Below are 17,117 nucleotides of genomic sequence, written 5' to 3'. Positions count from 1 at the left end.
CGGTTTATTTCCCTACAAATGGCATCAAAGCTTTTGGTTGTGAATTTTGTCAATTTTTTTTGCGATGTTACTATTCATTACTATTTACGTAAATAGTGAATAGTAAAAATTTTTTTCGGCGATACGAATTTGTCGACGGAGGTGTTCTAATACACGGTGGTTCGCAAGAATTGTCAGAAAAGATCAAAACGAAGCCAGATTTGAGTGGGAGCGATGGCTGCAGACGAAGGGAATGTGAAAATTGAAAAGTTTGATGGTGCGGACTTTGGCTTTTGGAAGATGCATATTGAAGATTTTTTGTACCAGAAAAATCTATATCAACCCCTCTCAGGAAAACAACCAGAGGGCATGAAGAATAAAGACTAGGCTCTTCTCGACAGACAAGACCTCGGAGTTATCCGACTGACGTTGTCCCGAAATGTTGCTTTCAACATAGCAAAGGAAAAGACCACGGCGGGTCTTATGGCGGCTCTCTCCAGTATGTATGAGAAACCATCGGCCTCAAACAAAGTTCATTTGATGAGGCGATTATTCAATTTGCGGATGGCGGAAGGGGCATCAGTGGCTCAACACCTAAATGAGCTCAACACAATCACAACCCAACTGAGTTCCGTGGAAATTGAATTCGATGATGAAGTTCTAGCTTTAATTCTCTTATCGTCTCTACCAGACAGTTGGAATGATATTGTTACAGCAGTCAGCAACTCGTCAAGAAATAGCAAATTAAAATTCGACGATGTTCGGGATCTGGTATTGAGTGAAGAAATTCGACGGAGAGAATCGGGTGAAGTATCAACCTCCTCAGCCTTGCACACGGAGTCCAGAGGGAGAACATCAGAAAGAAACTCAAATCGTGGAAGATCCAAATCCAGAACGGGAAAATCAAGAACGGGAAAGAAATATTTTACCTGTTATAACTGCGGCAAGAAGGGCCACTTTAAAAAGTATTACCGAGCACCGAAGAAAAATATCGGCGCACAGGAATCTGCCAACGTGATAGAGGATACAGGTGATGCCATGATTCTAAGCATCAACAGTCCGATTGAATCATGGATCTTGGATTCAGGAGCATCTTTCCACTCCACCCCATGCCGAGAAATCATGGAGAACTATGTCAGTGGTGATTTTGGGAGGGTTTATCTAGCTGATGATGAAACCTTGAAGATCGTCGGAAAAGGAGACATCCGATTAAAGCTGCCAAACTAGACCACCTGGAAGCTGACAGGAGTGAGACATATTCCTGGCCTCAAAAGGAATTTGATTTCTGTAGGACAGCTTGATGGAGAAGGATATAGTACAACCTTTTCAGGCTGTGAATGGAAGATTACCAAAGGAGCACTCGTCATTTCTCGTGGTAAGAAAACTGGTACTCTCTATATAACCTCAAATTTAGAGAATATCATTACAGTAGCAGATGCTGATGGAAAATCAAACCTATGTCACCAAAGGCTTGGCCATATGAGCGAGAAAGGGATGAAGACACTTTTTTTCAAAGGGGAAGTTGCCGGATCTAAAGAATGTAGATGTCGGACTATGCGAGGATTGCATCTTTGGCAAACAAAAGAAAGTCAGCTTTGCAAAGATTGGTAAGACACCCAAGGCTGAAAAGTTAGAGTTGGTTCATACTGATGTATGGGGACCATCTCCAGTTCCATCTCTTGCAGGCTCATTATATTATGTCACCTTCATCGATGATTCTACAAGGAAGGTGTGGGTTTATTTTCTGAAGAAGAATTCAGAAGTCTTTGATACCTTCAGAAAATGGAAGGCCATGGTGGAAAATGAGACTGGTTTGAAAGTCAAGCGGTTGAGGTCTGACAATGGAGGAGAGTACATAAATCGTAGATTCAGAGATTTCTACGCAAACAATGAGATCAAGATTGAGACAACAGTCCCCATGACACCGCAGCAGAATGGCGTAGCAGAGCGCATGAACAAAACTTTGAATGAACGTGCCAGAAGCATGAGGATATATGTCGGATTACCCAAATTTCTATGGGCTGAAGCTATCAACACTGCAGCTTACTTGATCAACCATGGGCCCTCGGTTCCTTTGGATGGTAGAATACCAGAGGAAGTTTGGAGCAAGAAAGAAATAAACCTTTCACACTTAAGAGTGTTTGGTTGTATTTCTTATATACACATAAACTCTGCTGAAAGAAGTAAACTTGATGCCAAGTCCAACAAATGTGTCTTTGTTGGTTATGGTGGTGATGAGTTCGGTTACCGGTTTTGGGACTACGAAAATCGGAAGATTATCAGAAGCAGAGATGTCATTTTCAATGAGAATGTGATGTACAAAAACAGATCAACCATAGAATCAAGTAGCTCAAACATCGAAGATGAAACAAAGGAATTTACTGAGCTCGAGGAGATTTCTGGAAATGATGTTCAGATCAATCTTGAAGAAGTTCAAGAAGAACCAGGCACACCGGAACTAAGACGCTCCTCCAGAATTCCTAAACCAACCCAACGGTATTCTCCTTTTTTTTACTACTTGTTGCTGACTGAAAATGGTGAACCAGAGTGCTATGATGTAGCAATGCAAATGGAGGATTCAGTCAAGTGGGAGTCTTCCATGAAAGATGAGATGGACTCACTTATGTCAAATCAGACGTGGGAATTAGCTGAATTATCACCAGGCAAGAAAGCGCTCCACAACAAGTGGATTTACAGGATCAAAGAAGAGCATGATGAGAGTAAACGCTACAAAGCAATATTGGATGTCAAAGGTTTTCAGCAAAAAGAAGGTATTGACTACAATGAAATTTTCTCTCCAGTTGTAAAACTGTTCACAATCAGACTGGTGTTGAAAATTGTAGCTGCAGAGAATTTACATCTTGAGCAGTTAAATGTAAAGACAGCTTTCCTTCATGGTGATTTGGAGAAAGAAATCTATATGAGGCAGCCAGAAGGCTTCATAGAGACAAGCAAGAAAAACCTGGTATGCAGGTTGAAGAAGAGCTTGTATGGTTTAAAACAAGCTCCTAGACAATGGTACAAGAAGTTCGATAGCTTCATGAGTAGCAGTGGTTTTACCAGATGCCAAGCAGATCATTGTTGCTACATCAAGAGGTTCGACAATAGCTTCATTATTTTATTATTGTACGTTGATGACATGCTCATTGCAGGCTCAGACATGCAAGAGATTATAAACTTGAAGCAAAAATTGTCGAAGCAGTTTGCTATGAAGGATCTGGGTGATGCAAAGCAGATTCTTGGGATGAAGATTAAGAGAGACACAAAGTCGGGGACTTTGATGTTATCACAGGCTGAGCACATCAACAAAGTACTCTCCAGGTTCAACATGCAAGATGCTAAACCAGTAAGTACACCTTTAAGTGTTCATTTTAGACTCTCCAAAGAACAGTCACCAAAGACGGAGGAAGAACGTGCACACATGGTGAAGGTGTTGTATGCCTCAGCAATTGGAAGTCTAATGTATGCCATGGTTTGTACCAGACCAGATATTGCTCATGCAGTGGGAGTTGTTAGCAGGTACATGAATAATCCAGGCAAGGTACACTGGGAAGCAGTCAAATGGATCCTTAGATATATGTGCGGTACTACAAACAAAGCACTTTGTTTCAAAGGTGGAGATACGATACTGACAGGTTATGTAGATGCTGACTTAGCTGGAAATGTTGACATCAGAAGGAGCACTACAGGGTATGTCTATACTCTAGGAGGTACTGCAGTGAGTTGGGTTTCTCAACTACAGAAGATAGTTGCTCTCTCCACAACTGAAGCAGAATATGTCGCTGTTACGGAAGCTAGTAAGGAGATGGTTTGGCTCCAAAGTTTCTTGGAAGAGTTAGGCAAGAAACAAGAAAACAATGTCTTGTATTGTGACAGTCAAAGTGCTATCCATATAGCAAAGAATCCGTCTTTTCATTCCAGAATGAAGCACATACAATTGCGATATCATTTTATCCGGTCTCTTCTAGAAGATGGGATTTTGAAACTTGAAAAGATTAGTGGAGCTCAAAATCCGACAGACATGTTGACAAAGACGGTAACCACAGACAAACTGAAGTTATGTTCAGCTTCACTTGGTATGCTAGACTAACAAGACCAGAAATGCTGCTGCATTGATCAAGGTGTGAAGACAGATAAAAATCAGTCTTCAAGTGGGAGATTGTTGAAAGTATTGTTAAAAATGGTTTTCAAGTTTGGCAACCAACTTTGAAAAATTGGTTTTCAAAGTTTGGTAAATGTTTATTTGAAAATGGTTTTCAAAGTTTGGTAAATGTTTCTTTGAAAAATAGTTTTTTAAAGTTTGGTAGATGTTTGTTGAAAAATGATAATGGGATAATCACAATTAATCCCTAGACTTTAGGGTATTTACAAGATTAAGTCCTTAAGTTTCAACTTTAAATACCCTAGCTCATTTAGCTTCAAATCCATCCCAAAAATCATTTCTTTCTCCCAATACTAGAGAGCTTTCTTGTGAGTAGTGAGTGTTTTGTAAACACCTGTAAATTTTCTCTCTTAGTAAAATATCTACAGCAGTCCGGAGACGTAAGCACAATTGGCTGAACTCCGTTATCAATTTCGGGTATTATTTTTCCGCTTTTATTTCACATTCTCATTAATCTAGTTATAAGGAAATTACTTGTACTAGGTTTATTTCCCAACATTAACACCGTCGTAATTGCTTATAAAGTCACTGCAGCATTGCCATTTGGAACCATTGTAGTGATTTTTCTTATATGGGGTCTGGCTACATGTCCTTTATTAGTATTATGAGGTATTGTTGGAAAGAATAGCAAGGCAGAGTTTGAAGCCCCGTGTCACACCATAAGGTGTCCTAGAGAGATCCCACAGTTGCCTTGGTACAGGAGAACTCTTCCTCAGATGGCAATGGCAGGGTTCTTGTCTTTCAGTGCCATCTATTTTGAGCTTTATTATGTATTAAGCGTGTGGGGACATAGAATCTACACCATTTACAACATCCTGCTTATTTTCTTTATCATTCTCTTGATTGTCATTGCTTTTATTACTGTGGCTTTAACTTATTTTCAACTTGCTACTGAAGACCATGAATGGTGGGGGAGGTATGTTGTTTTTGGGTTCTAACATTGCATATATAAAAAAATTCATGCATTCACAAGTGGGCACAAAAATAATATATGAATATATATGCATGGTTGGTTGAAGAATATTTTATTTCCATATTGTTGCTCTGATGAGCTCAAGTATTCTTGGTTTGTTTGTTGATGCATGTGTGCCATATTTGTGTTTCATCTATTGCATGCATAATTTCTTGTGATATATGGGCCAATGTTGATACCCTTTTAATAATTGACCTTTTTTTCCCATTTGTACAATTTGAAACAATGTATAAGAAACCCAACTGAAGTTGCAAGAGTTTAAGTGATGCAATTGTCTACTATGTAGTTGATAAGCTTTTTGTACATATGCAATTGGTCTCCAGAGTACTGATACTATCATACTAAGTATGATACAGATATAGCAAGCTACTTTCTGATAATGTAATGAAAAGTTTAAGAATATGAATTAGATTCTTTCCTTTTAAAGCTTTCCTTGAGCAAATCCATGTTTATTTAGTATGAATTTTATATACTTTTTTCTTGAAAGGGTTTAAGCCGTTTAATTGAAGTTAGGTGTATGATCTGCTAATAGGCAAGTAGAATTTGTTAAGCCAAAAAATTTTATTCTTTTGATACAAATTGTTAAGCCAAATTTTGATTAGAAATTTCTGGTTCAGTGAACTCCTAGTTCAATGGATTTTCTAAGGTAAAACTCTTCTTGGTGTTCTCCTTAAACCACACCACTTGTTTGAAGCCCAATTTGGAAGAACAAAAATACTAATATGGTTGGCATAACAATATGCCTTAGAAAACCTCTTATGTCAGGCAACAATGTCGAAGCTCTCCCTGTTAGCTTGTTCTCTCCTCCTCACTCTCTCACCCACACATAGGTGCACATTGTTGCATGCAATTGTTGCAAACATAAGTGCACATTTGCATGCATGCACCCAAATAGATTCATACTTAAGGGAGAGAAGGGGTTGTACCCGAGAGACTGAGGCAATGGGACTTGAGAAAATATACCTTTGTGGTTCTACTGGATTTATGTTAGAAAAACAAGTACATAAATTAGTGAAGCATTAATATGAGTAGGTTCATAAGGGCTTATGCCATACTTGATTTATCACTCCCATTAATGATAGAACATGGATATCATGCTTGCCAAGCTTGTGATAGATGTACCCAACTCTAGAATCAGTTAGTCACCGAACAACTATTTCAGTTTTCCACTGTCCTCGCTTCTTGTGTATGAATCACAGTGGTTATTTCTAAAATGTGGCATCCTACTTTGAATCAACGAAATGTTCTGGCTGCTTGATTATCACGCTCGTCATAACTTCACAGGAGTTTGTTTCTGGAATCCGAGTTCTTTCCAACCAGGGGCGGATGTATATGGCTCCCTAGGGAGCCATTGCACACCTATTATTTTGATAAAAGTGTTAAATTTAATTTAATTTGTTAATGAAAATAGAAAAAAATAAAAAAAAATTGCATACCCAAAATTTTTAGAATATGAGCATTAAAATTTTGGACCCCTATTTTTTAATTTCTAGATCCGCCACTGTTTTCAACATGTATTTTATGCAAAGACACGTGCAAATAATGTTACAAACAACAAGTTATCATTTTCTGTCAATCTTGTGTCATTTGTAGAATTATTAATATGAATTTTTTTATCATTAATTGACATTCATGTACCGTGTATGGCACACCACCTTTTTCATTAATCGGCTGGTCTTAAACTTACATTTTCGTTGGTATTTTAGGTCCTTCCTTTGTGGTGGGTCAATTGGGTTGTTCATATATGCCTACCGTTTATTTTACTACTATGAGCGATCAGACATGTCAGGCTTCATGCAAACCTCATTCTTCTTTGGCTACATGGCTTGCATTTGCTATGGCTTCTTCCTCGTGCTTGGTGCCATTGGCTTCCTTGCATCTCTGTTTTTTGTTCGTCACATTTACCGCTGTATCAAGTGTGAGTAGAGGAAGTCGCAAAACTGTGTTCACAAGAGGTAATGCTAACTATTTTTGCTTACTGATATGAATCAATGGCGTAGTTTATGGAGAAGATTTCACAATAACCGTTGGCGGACATTTTCATATCACAGGAAGAGCAGATGGGGACATTGTGCTCTGCTTCAAAGCAGCAGTGGAAGCGCATGTGTTTGGGACAGGTATGGTATTGCTGTTGCGGTGCCTTATGAAATATGAATCATCTAAACCTTACATGATTACACAACCAACAGAAACTTGTATTATTTTCATTACACTGACTAAAACCAAACCATTTCCCTTTTGTGTTTATAACACATTTTCTTGTATGAAATCATATACAAAGTTGGCACATGTTCTCAGTTCTTTCTTTTATTATCTGTTTCCCCCAATTACTATGTAAACCAGGTCCAGGTAGGGTAGGAATCTCTGCACATTTCATTATAATTAAGCTTTCCTATAAAATCTTTGCAGACAGATTGAATGGGTAATGCTCAAATTGAGGAAGAAGGATAAATTTGTGGAAGAATAAGATCGAGTTTCCTAGCAGATATTTCTAAGATTTCATTAGTTCTGTAAGGGTTGAAAATATTAGATACAGTTATATAATATGAAGAAAATGTAAAATACTCTATGGTGAAAAAATAATAATGCATTAAAATAGAGAACATTTAACATTGAGATTGTCTGTGGACGAGCGAACACGAATGAGGGTATGTTCATTTGTTTAATTTCAATCGAATAAACGAACGACACGAACAACTAAACGAATAAAATTTCTTGTTCATGTCCATTCATTAATAAATGTAGCTTATTCGTGTTCAGTGGGGGATCCAAAAATATTTTTGAGGGTGGACACAAACATGTTAACAATATAAAATTTTTAAATGAGCTAGGTATAAATAAAATTTCAGTGTTGACACTATCAATAAAATAAGTCACTAATAAGAAAATTCAGATTTCAGGGTGGGTACAATAAAATTTCAAAGCAGGCACCATCAGTAAAATATGTAACTAATCAAAGAAAATTCAGATTTTAAGGTGGGCACATGCCCACCCTCAACTCTCAATGGATCTGTCATTGTTCTTGTTTATTCATGTTTGTTCGTTAAAATGATAAACAAACATAAGCGAACACAAACGAACGAACATAAACGAACTAACATAAAATTAATTGGGTTTATATTTGAGAAGATATTTTTTTCCAAATAATTTTAGGATTTATATTTTCCTGACTAGGTTTGAGTATTTTTTTTATTTGGGTTTAAAGTTAATTAAGTTTTAAAATATTAATGGATTTAAGGTTAAAATTTATTATGTTTTAATAGTTTAAACATGTCTAAAGATTGAGCTAAATATAAATGAGCGAACATAAATGAACTTAAATAAACGAATATAAAAGAATATAAATGAATGAATATAAACAAACGAATTATTGAACGCTTACGATCGTAAATGAACAAAAATAAACGAATGAATTATCGAACATTCACGAATATAAATGAACGAACAAGCCCTTTGTTTGGATTCGTTTATTTAATTAAACAAACATAAAATATTGTTCATGTTTGTTCATTTAATAAATAAACGAACTTCTCATCGAACAGTTCGTTGAACGTTCAGCTCGTTTACCTGTCTAGTTGAGATGGAGCATATGGCAAATTCTAGTTTGGATCGAGTTTAGGATGAAAAAAATCTAACTCAATCTAACCCGACATAATATTATGACTATTTTTTATATATTTAAGGATAAATATAATAATATTTGCTTTTATGTTAAATTTTTTTAATTAGATCTTTATTTTTCTAATAAAAAATGAATTATATATATATATCTAAAGGAGAGTAGAAAATTATAGAAACTAATAAGTTTTCTAGATTTTGATCAGAGATGATGACAGTGGAACCGTGTTTGCTCTTTCTGTCAAACAAAACTGGATTTTTCATCAATTTACTGGTTGGTATCGTTGGAATGGATCTTCATAATTATTATGATACGATCAACATCGTTAAATCGAGGATGAAACAAAATACTCGGGGCTAGTATAACTAATTTAATTGACATTTAACAGCATTTCCAGTGCTCAAATCCATCCTAAAATGTTCGATTGGTGATAAATTGAAACATTAAAATTTCAATTGATGGTTTTTAAAGTAAGTTTAAATGTTGAAGAAGGGGAGGGAGTGTTTCTAATTTTTTATTTAATGAAATAATTATAATATTTTTATCAAATTTATTTTAGTTTATATCAAATTTATAATATTGCGTGAAAAGAAACTTGAGGAAAACAGAATAAATTATTTATAATAGTAAAGTATTTTATTAATTATTTTAGTTTAATATTAATTTTTCTTTAATAAAAATTCCAGACATTACATTTTTAATTATTTAACATTTGGTAACATGAAAAAAAATGGATAATAGTAACTATAGTATTTTTAATAAATTACATTTGTTATTGCACTGTGAATTATGATGCAATTGCAACTCAAGAAATTCTCAACTTCTTTAAAAATCCTTATTCCCGGTGGACTGTTCATCGATGATTTGATCAGAATTAGAGTGCAAAAATGCTTGTATTTTGCTTACGATCACCAGAGGGCTTAAGGTGGCGTCGACTTTGAATATCCCTTCACCTTCATCTATGTTAAGCAACTCTAGTTGTGATTGCAGAAGTGCTGCCGGCATGAAATGTTTCCCTTCCGCGGCTCGTTTCTCGAGCCGAGCAGCAAGAACATTGGCCTGCGCATCCAATAGAACAAACTGCACCCTACCAGCATAGCTCCCAAGAACGTAATCCGCATCGGCGGATCTTAGAATTTCTCTGTAATGTTTCTGCAGTGAAGAACACCCAAGTATCACAGTTTTTCCATCTTCTAATTTATCTTTTAGGACATCCCGTAGCATTTCTAGCCAAGGAATTCGATCCTCATCTGAGAGGGGAATACCTTGCCTCATCTTTTCTGTGTATTTAAATGGATATAAATGTTAAAGGCAGTAACAAATTTAATATATGAAGAGAAAAACTGTGATTCATGCTCAATAGCCATGTCTAAACTTACCTTTGTTTGACAGTGGATGGAAATCATCAGCATCAAGAAAGCTACAGTTCAAAACTTTGGCCAACATGTCACCTATTGTGCTGGTTATACACACGAAGTAGAAGAGGTTGATCATATTGTTACCTGTACAAAGTATCTATGCTACTCGGACATAGGTGTGAGAGATTCCACTAAAATCAACATCAAAATGTATATGTATATGTATATGTATATGTATATGTATATGTATATGTATATGTATATGTATATGTATGTATATGTATATGTATATGTATATGTATATGTATATGTATATGTATATGTATATGTATATGTATATGTATATGTATATGTATATGTATGTATATGTATATGTATATGTATATGTATATGTATATGTATATGTATATGTATATGTATATGTATATGTATATGTATATGTATATTACATGAACTACAACATCATCAAAAATGGCATAGGGGAATCAAGTTAAAATAAGAGCAATACCAAGAAATAATCAAACTTTTGGAAAAGTTCTAGTTGAAAGACTGAATCAAAGCAAAACCTTTTTACTGCATAACATGGTAATGCCATTCTCCATCAATAATAAAACTATCAACTCCACATGATCAATTCAAACAACAGTTAGACCAATGATTGCTAACATGAACATCTTAAAACCCCATAAATGAAAATAATAATATGGTGATAGAATGACGGGCAACATTAATGCCATTCCAGATCTGCACCTTAAGATGCTCAATACAATACATTCTCTTGAGCTTTTTATCAAAGATGGAAATAGACAATTGTTCGCCTCATAATGGTTAATTATTATCTCAAGAGATGCTTTTTTTTTTTTTGAAGAAACAAGCTAATCGGACATAGCCGTGAATAATTAACAAGAGCATAGATGGATCGGGGTAGTTGTCCCTGAAAATTCTAAATTAATATATATTTTAGATATGTTTTGAATTTCTAATTGATAATGTGTTTTCGCTCTTCTAGAATTTTATAAATTTGCTCCCTCTTAAAATTTTAGAACTTCATCCCCTAAAATAAGATACTGCGTCCGTCCTGGTACAAGAATGTATGTCTACTTCACCTATAATGCACTCTATTCATACCTCTTCTAAGTTGATAAAAAGGTACACCTGTAGGGGAAATGATGTGAAATTGGGTGAAGAGTATAGAGGGTTCTTTTGATCTGGTGAAGAGATGAAAAGTTATAAACAAGTAAAACAAGATGTATCATAAAAACGATGGTATTTCTTGCCTTTCCTAAATTTACCGGAAAGCTAAGACAGGAAAACAGTGCATAAGAACCGAGATGAAGTTAGGATCAATTATTGAGAGGTTTATTAAGTATCTAAATCTGAAAATTAGATGAGAATGGACTTCTTTGACTAATATTTAAATTAACAGAGTTAAGATGCTATTCCACCAAAAAAAATTGAAGATAAAAATGGACTAAATCAATATATAACCTTTTCTATTCCACATATACTTGAAAAGAAAAGAAGAAAAAAAAGAATAATTCCTAGATTCAGCTTTCAATCATGAATGAGAAATTACAAAGCGAAAACAAGGGGGGCTTACGTTTTGCCAGCGCCACTAACTCCCATAATCACGACAGCTCTTCCTACAAAAAGACAGGAAATATAAACCGCTAATGAAGGCTAAAAAGAAAACAATGGAAACTAGAAGGCGAATCCGAGAGGGATTACCTTTGCGATCAATAGCCATATTAAGTCAAAGATAAGATACGATCTGGCCTTCAATGCTATCTGCAAGAGGGGATGAATTAAACTATTTTTTGAGTCGGAAAAGAAAATTCAAAATAAACCCAAACACAGTTTGACGATGAAAAGGTGGGGAAGAATACTAATAGAAGAAAACAGGTATAATGCAGTAGTCGTGAAAAACAAGGTTGGTTGGAGACATGTGTAACGGATCACGAGCTAACAACCGAGGTCGGCACAAGAAAAGTAGCCCACGAGGGTTCGAAATTCCAATAGCGTCACACATGCATTTGAATCCAAGTCAACTCCCCATTGCGATCCACCACGACTGGAAGCAGGCCTCCTAATACCCAAAAAATATGGGAGTTGGTCTTGCAGTACTCTTCAACTAAAGCCCAGTTAGAGAAACAAAATTTTAAGAAACAGAGGACGTTATTGGGGAGAAAGGATGGAAATTTTAATTAAGAAAGGCATACTGATAAATAAATATTTTTAAGGTCTGATTATATAGTTGTTTTTGTTTTTTATTAGAGTATTTTAGTTTTAATGTTTTATTTTGAGATAAAAATAATTTTATAAAAGAAAATTAATAGTCAACAAACGACTAACGCTTTAACATTAGGATTTTTGTCTTAAAATGAAACGTTAAGACGTCAAATTACTCCAAAAAGAATACAAATATTATGGTAAATATTTAATCAAACGTTAGAGATCTTTCTAATTTAAAATAAAATGTTAAACTAATATAATCTAAAAATAATAAATATTAAAATTATTATTTAGTTAAATGATATGAATATTTTTTAACATTGTACCTTTAAAAATTGTCATGCTCACAAATGAGAGTGCCCGAGGGGTTGGTAATTATTATTTTAAATCAATCAATTGAGATACTAGAAGATGCATGCTAAAAAAGAAAAGGGCATAAACACAAATCCATAAAAAAAAATCCTTAATGTTAAGTCCTTCATACTAACATATAAATTTTAGAATCAGGTTACAGAAAATATGAAAATAATTATGATCAAATCAATTCAAATTGTTAAAAATAAAAAATTGATGTGAAAACATATCTTAATTAATCGATAGGTTGAAATTCTTGAGTATCTCTTTGGTTGTGTTATTCCAAGAAGATAAATTTGCTCTTGCCGTCAGGGTCGATCTTGACTATTTTTTGTCTTGGGACGAAAATAAAAAATGGACACATAATTCAAAAGAAATTTAAAAAATATGTAATATAAAATTTCTATCATAATATTTTATTAAATTAAACAAATAGTAATTTATTATAATATAAAAAATGTCAAAAATATATTTAAGCATATAAATACTTATAAAAAAACATTACGTTTAAGTATTTTTGATGCAAAATAATTGATGATAGTGTCAACATCAATGATTTCCAACATATTTTTCTTAATACATAACATTTGAAAATAAAAGAAAGATGATATCTAGAATTTGAAAATATATAAAAAATCAAAAGACGAATTTAAAAACATGATCTTACCTAGAATTTTAAGAATATTCTTTAACATGATTCAAGGACCACAATTGATGATAAACAATTGTGACTTTGTGTTTGTAAGAAATATGAAAAATTAAAAAGTAAGAATAATAATTTTTTTAGATGAATTGTGAAATATGGAAGAGAAAAGAATCGTGCTAATCATACTTATTTTCTCCACTCAATGAGTTTTTAAGAGAAAAAAACAGCGTTAATAAAATTTTACTATTGATATATAAAATCGGGAAAGAGATTTGGTTAATTAATAGTGGGAATTTGAAAAAAAATCAAAATTAAAGAGATTCAATTGATTTTTTTTTATTTTAGAAAAGAAATATTAAATTAGAGTTTTATGAGAAGTTCAACATTTTATTAACATTAATATAAGAATTCAATAATGAAAAATTGAAATTTTAATAAACTTATAAGCACAATATTTTATTTATAGTTTTTTAAATTTATTATTAGAAAATAAGAGAAAATATTATACTAAGAATTTTTTAATTTATGGACTCTGGGCAGGCACCCCTCCTGCCTTGGTCCAGGGTCGGCCCTACTTACCGTTAAATTCTTTGACGGAGATAAGAGTAATGCAAGTTAACTTATTTTTTGGGGAACACTACCTCTTTATAAATAATGGATATTAGATCATTCTATTTAGTATTTATTATTATATCCATCATCAAATTACAAATACAATTTATTATATCTACACTTTAATACTTATGATACATATAACATAATTAATGATTTAATTTTATGTCATATTTTATGATAATATTATATATTATACATATATGACCACAATTACGAATTTTAATCTAACGATAAGTAAACCCACCACAAAAACACAAGGATATTTGTTGAGTCAATCAAACCAATGAAATAGCCAAGATGGGGGTGAATTGGCAAATAAAATTTGATGGAAGCTTTTTGCAAGAAAATTAAGAAAAGTGACACAAGCAATTTTAGAGTGCTTCAACTTCTTCAATGAAGTTTACATCCACTACCTTAGCTTTCACACTAAGGATTTGAACAAATTCACTAATTTGTTCAAACCTTTTAGGACAATGTGTAACCTTACAACACACCTAGTCTTATACCCCAAAGTCTCAAGTGCACAAACCTTCCTAAGAATAAATTACAAATAACAAATTTATAAAAACCTCACTAGGAATGTGTTTGCACAATTCAAGAACAAATAAGAACACTCGACAAAATGAAACAAATGAGTACAAAATTGTTCTTTGAAAGTAAAAAGAATATTAAAGAATGTTGACTTGATTTTGGCCCAATATGATTGGTTTGCCTTTCTCTATGATATTTTGTCTTCACGTATGACTTGGAATCTTGTTTTTATACCCCCTTCATTCAATTCTAGTAGTGTGGGTTGTTTTGGTAGTTAATAGAGTCGTTTGGGATAAATTTTCCCGCAATAGATGTTGCCCATACGCCTTGAACGCCGATAATTGGGCTTGGAGTATCGGTACTACCTGCATTAATTACAAAAATCTAGTTATTGGTGAGAGCAGAGTATCAATACCCACTTAGAGTAACGATACTCCGAGAGTATTAGTACGAAAATAGTCTATTGGAATCATGTTTTTCAAAACCATAAAGGAATTATCGGTACCAGTATCGATACTTAGGTGTAATTTTACACATTGGTATCGGCACCAGTATCAATACTATATTACATTTTACATATTAGTATCGGTACTCTAGAGTTAAAAATTGATTTTTGACTCGATTAAGATCCGAAACCCTTTGTAAAATGTTTGAAAATTATTTACAGTATATGACTTGAGTTTTTCAAAAAAAAAAAAGTAAGGAGTAAAGATGAAGTTCTTGACTTTAAAAGGAATTTTTATATTCGAATGGTTAAATCAAATATAAGCTTGAAAATTTGAATTTAAAAATAATCTTAAAATTTCTTTAAACTTATTTACTTTTGGTATATCAAAATTTCAAAGCATGGTTCAATAATCTTCCCTTTTTTTTATATAACAAAACCTTTGAAAAATTTTAAGATTTTTAAAATGTACTCCCCCTTACTCTAACATTTCTCCCCCTTTTTGTTAAATCAAAAAGTTTAAACAGAATATAAACACAAGCGGTGAAGATTAAATATGCCAAAAGAGATTATTCAACACAAATAATATTCTTACGCAATTATAATGGTCATAAAGTAAAACATGTCTCAAACATCAAACATTATAAACCATAATAAAAATCCAAAATAACATAAATATTAAATAAAAATCATTTATGTACATAAAATATTAAAATCCAAAAGCAAAGTAGAAAAAATAACATCCAAATCCAAAAGCAAAGTAGGAAAAATAACATCCAAATCCAAAATCATCCAAATATTCGAGCATCAAAGTATCAAAGCATATTATCCAAAAGCGTAAAGGAATCTAAATAGTCAAAATGCAAGACCGAGCATGAGCAAATAGAAAACATTCAATCAAGGAAAAGCAATCAGGCATCCAACAAAGGAGGATCATAATCCGAAGAAGGAGCATGGAAGGAAGCAAAGTCGCAAGAAACAGCGTCGATCCTATCTGTCATCTTGTCAAATCTAGCATGAAAGTCACTTCGGGAATCCACATACATCGCCTCCAAAGATAACTGTCTAGCACCAATATCAGAAACCTGAGTCCCCAAAGCTGTGAAGTGAGACTCTATGGTGGAAAACATCATATTCATCATCTCCATGAATGTCTAGAAGTAAGGAAGAACATCACTCGTATCCTCACCACCGACTCAAGGGGGATCGACAGGAACACGATTTACCGGATCATCTACATCGTGTATCAGATTGTCATCCTGAGGTTGGGTTGCTCTAGAGGAAGAACCAATAGCTTACTTCTCTTTTCATTTTCACTTGTTTCTGACTTCTTCCCATCTCGATTTTCGAAGAGATTTAAGGTCAGTGAAGGAGGTTAAGGGAATCACATGATCAAGGGAAACATCGATATTAGCTTTGATAAGCATATGGTTCAAAAGGTAACCATAGACAAGGGATTCAACTCACTTTGAAGGAATATTGTTGACGGTGCCAACAAGTTCCCCAAATAAAATCTGAGCAAAGTTTATCCACTTATTATTTTGGAAACAATAAAGCCACCAAATGTCAATGTTGCAGATGGTAGAATATTTACCTCCAGATGGTTGAAACCACCAAGAGATAAACAAATGATGGAAACGTTCATGAATGTCAAGGAGACTAGCACTCAAGTTAGTTTGAAGGAAAGAGGTAACGATTTTACGCTCATTATCAATCCCTATAAGGCCTAGACCAAGGTCTCTAGCTATGGTAAAAACATCAATGGTGATGAATTACCTCATAATATAAGAGCGAATACTCTTGGTATGGGTTCTAGCTTCATTCTAGAGACAGGTCGCATTAGAATAGAAAATGTGTATCAACTGTTGATAGACAATGGGTTTAATTTTAAAAGTGTTGTCTAATTTTCACTTTCTAATAAAAGAAGATATTTGAATTTGAGGGCAGGCATTGCGGAGAAAGTGGGCATACGCTTACCCCCAAGGGGATAAGACTCAAAATCTTCGGAATAACGCTGAAAAATATTATGGGCGACTTGATTCGTTAAAACATGAGTTTTGGATAGTTAGTTCATGAAGGTCCAGATTTGGGTTAGGATTAGGAATGGAAGAATGAGGTGCTCGGGAAGGTTGAGCTCGGGAAGTGAAGGATGTTTGGACATTTTTAGGAAATCGGGATAAAGAAAACCTACAAAAATGAAAAG

The 17,117-nt window shown here is 33.9% G+C and overlaps 1 protein-coding gene and 1 pseudogene across 2 annotated transcripts; one reads left to right on the top strand and one right to left on the bottom strand.

Moving 5' to 3' along the window:
* Nucleotides 1-7,079, top strand: part of LOC120177117 — a 46,350-nt pseudogene extending 39,271 nt beyond the window's left edge.
* A 2,464-nt stretch (nucleotides 7,080-9,543) lies between these two features.
* LOC120177118 (gluconokinase) lies at nucleotides 9,544-11,947 on the bottom strand. Of its 2 annotated transcripts, none has more exons than XM_039183352.1 (4): nucleotides 11,820-11,947; nucleotides 11,692-11,734; nucleotides 10,113-10,192; nucleotides 9,544-9,983 (listed from the first exon to the last, which is right to left on the bottom strand). In XM_039183352.1, the coding sequence occupies exons 1-4, from the start codon at nucleotides 11,836-11,838 to the stop codon at nucleotides 9,559-9,561; spliced, it is 567 nt and encodes a 188-aa protein (XP_039039283.1). In that variant the 5' UTR covers nucleotides 11,839-11,947; the 3' UTR covers nucleotides 9,544-9,558. The 2 variants fall into 2 exon arrangements, with proteins under 2 accessions (XP_039039283.1, XP_039039282.1); XM_039183351.1 differs by having other exon boundaries at nucleotides 9,544-10,013; nucleotides 11,820-11,921.
* Between the last annotated feature and the right edge of the window lie 5,170 nt (nucleotides 11,948-17,117).

The sequence above is a fragment of the Hibiscus syriacus genome, unplaced genomic scaffold (genome assembly GCF_006381635.1).
Source record: "Hibiscus syriacus cultivar Baekdansim isolate YM2019G1 unplaced genomic scaffold, ASM638163v2 tig00112281_pilon, whole genome shotgun sequence".
NCBI lineage: Eukaryota > Viridiplantae > Streptophyta > Magnoliopsida > Malvales > Malvaceae > Hibiscus > Hibiscus syriacus.
Note: the sequence above shows the minus strand (reverse complement) of the source record. Positions and strands in the feature narration are given on the sequence as shown.

What these genes read in the sequence shown, in the direction of transcription:
- LOC120177118 (XM_039183351.1), bottom strand. An exon ending in GTTAGTGGCGCTGGCAAAAC is followed by an intron (nt 10,193 to 11,691) that starts GTAAGCCCCCCT and finishes GTGTATAACCAG; the next exon opens with CACAATAGGTGACATGTTGG. An exon ending in CCATCCACTGTCAAACAAAG is followed by an intron (nt 10,014 to 10,112) that starts GTAAGTTTAGAC and finishes TTAAATACACAG; the next exon opens with AAAAGATGAGGCAAGGTATT.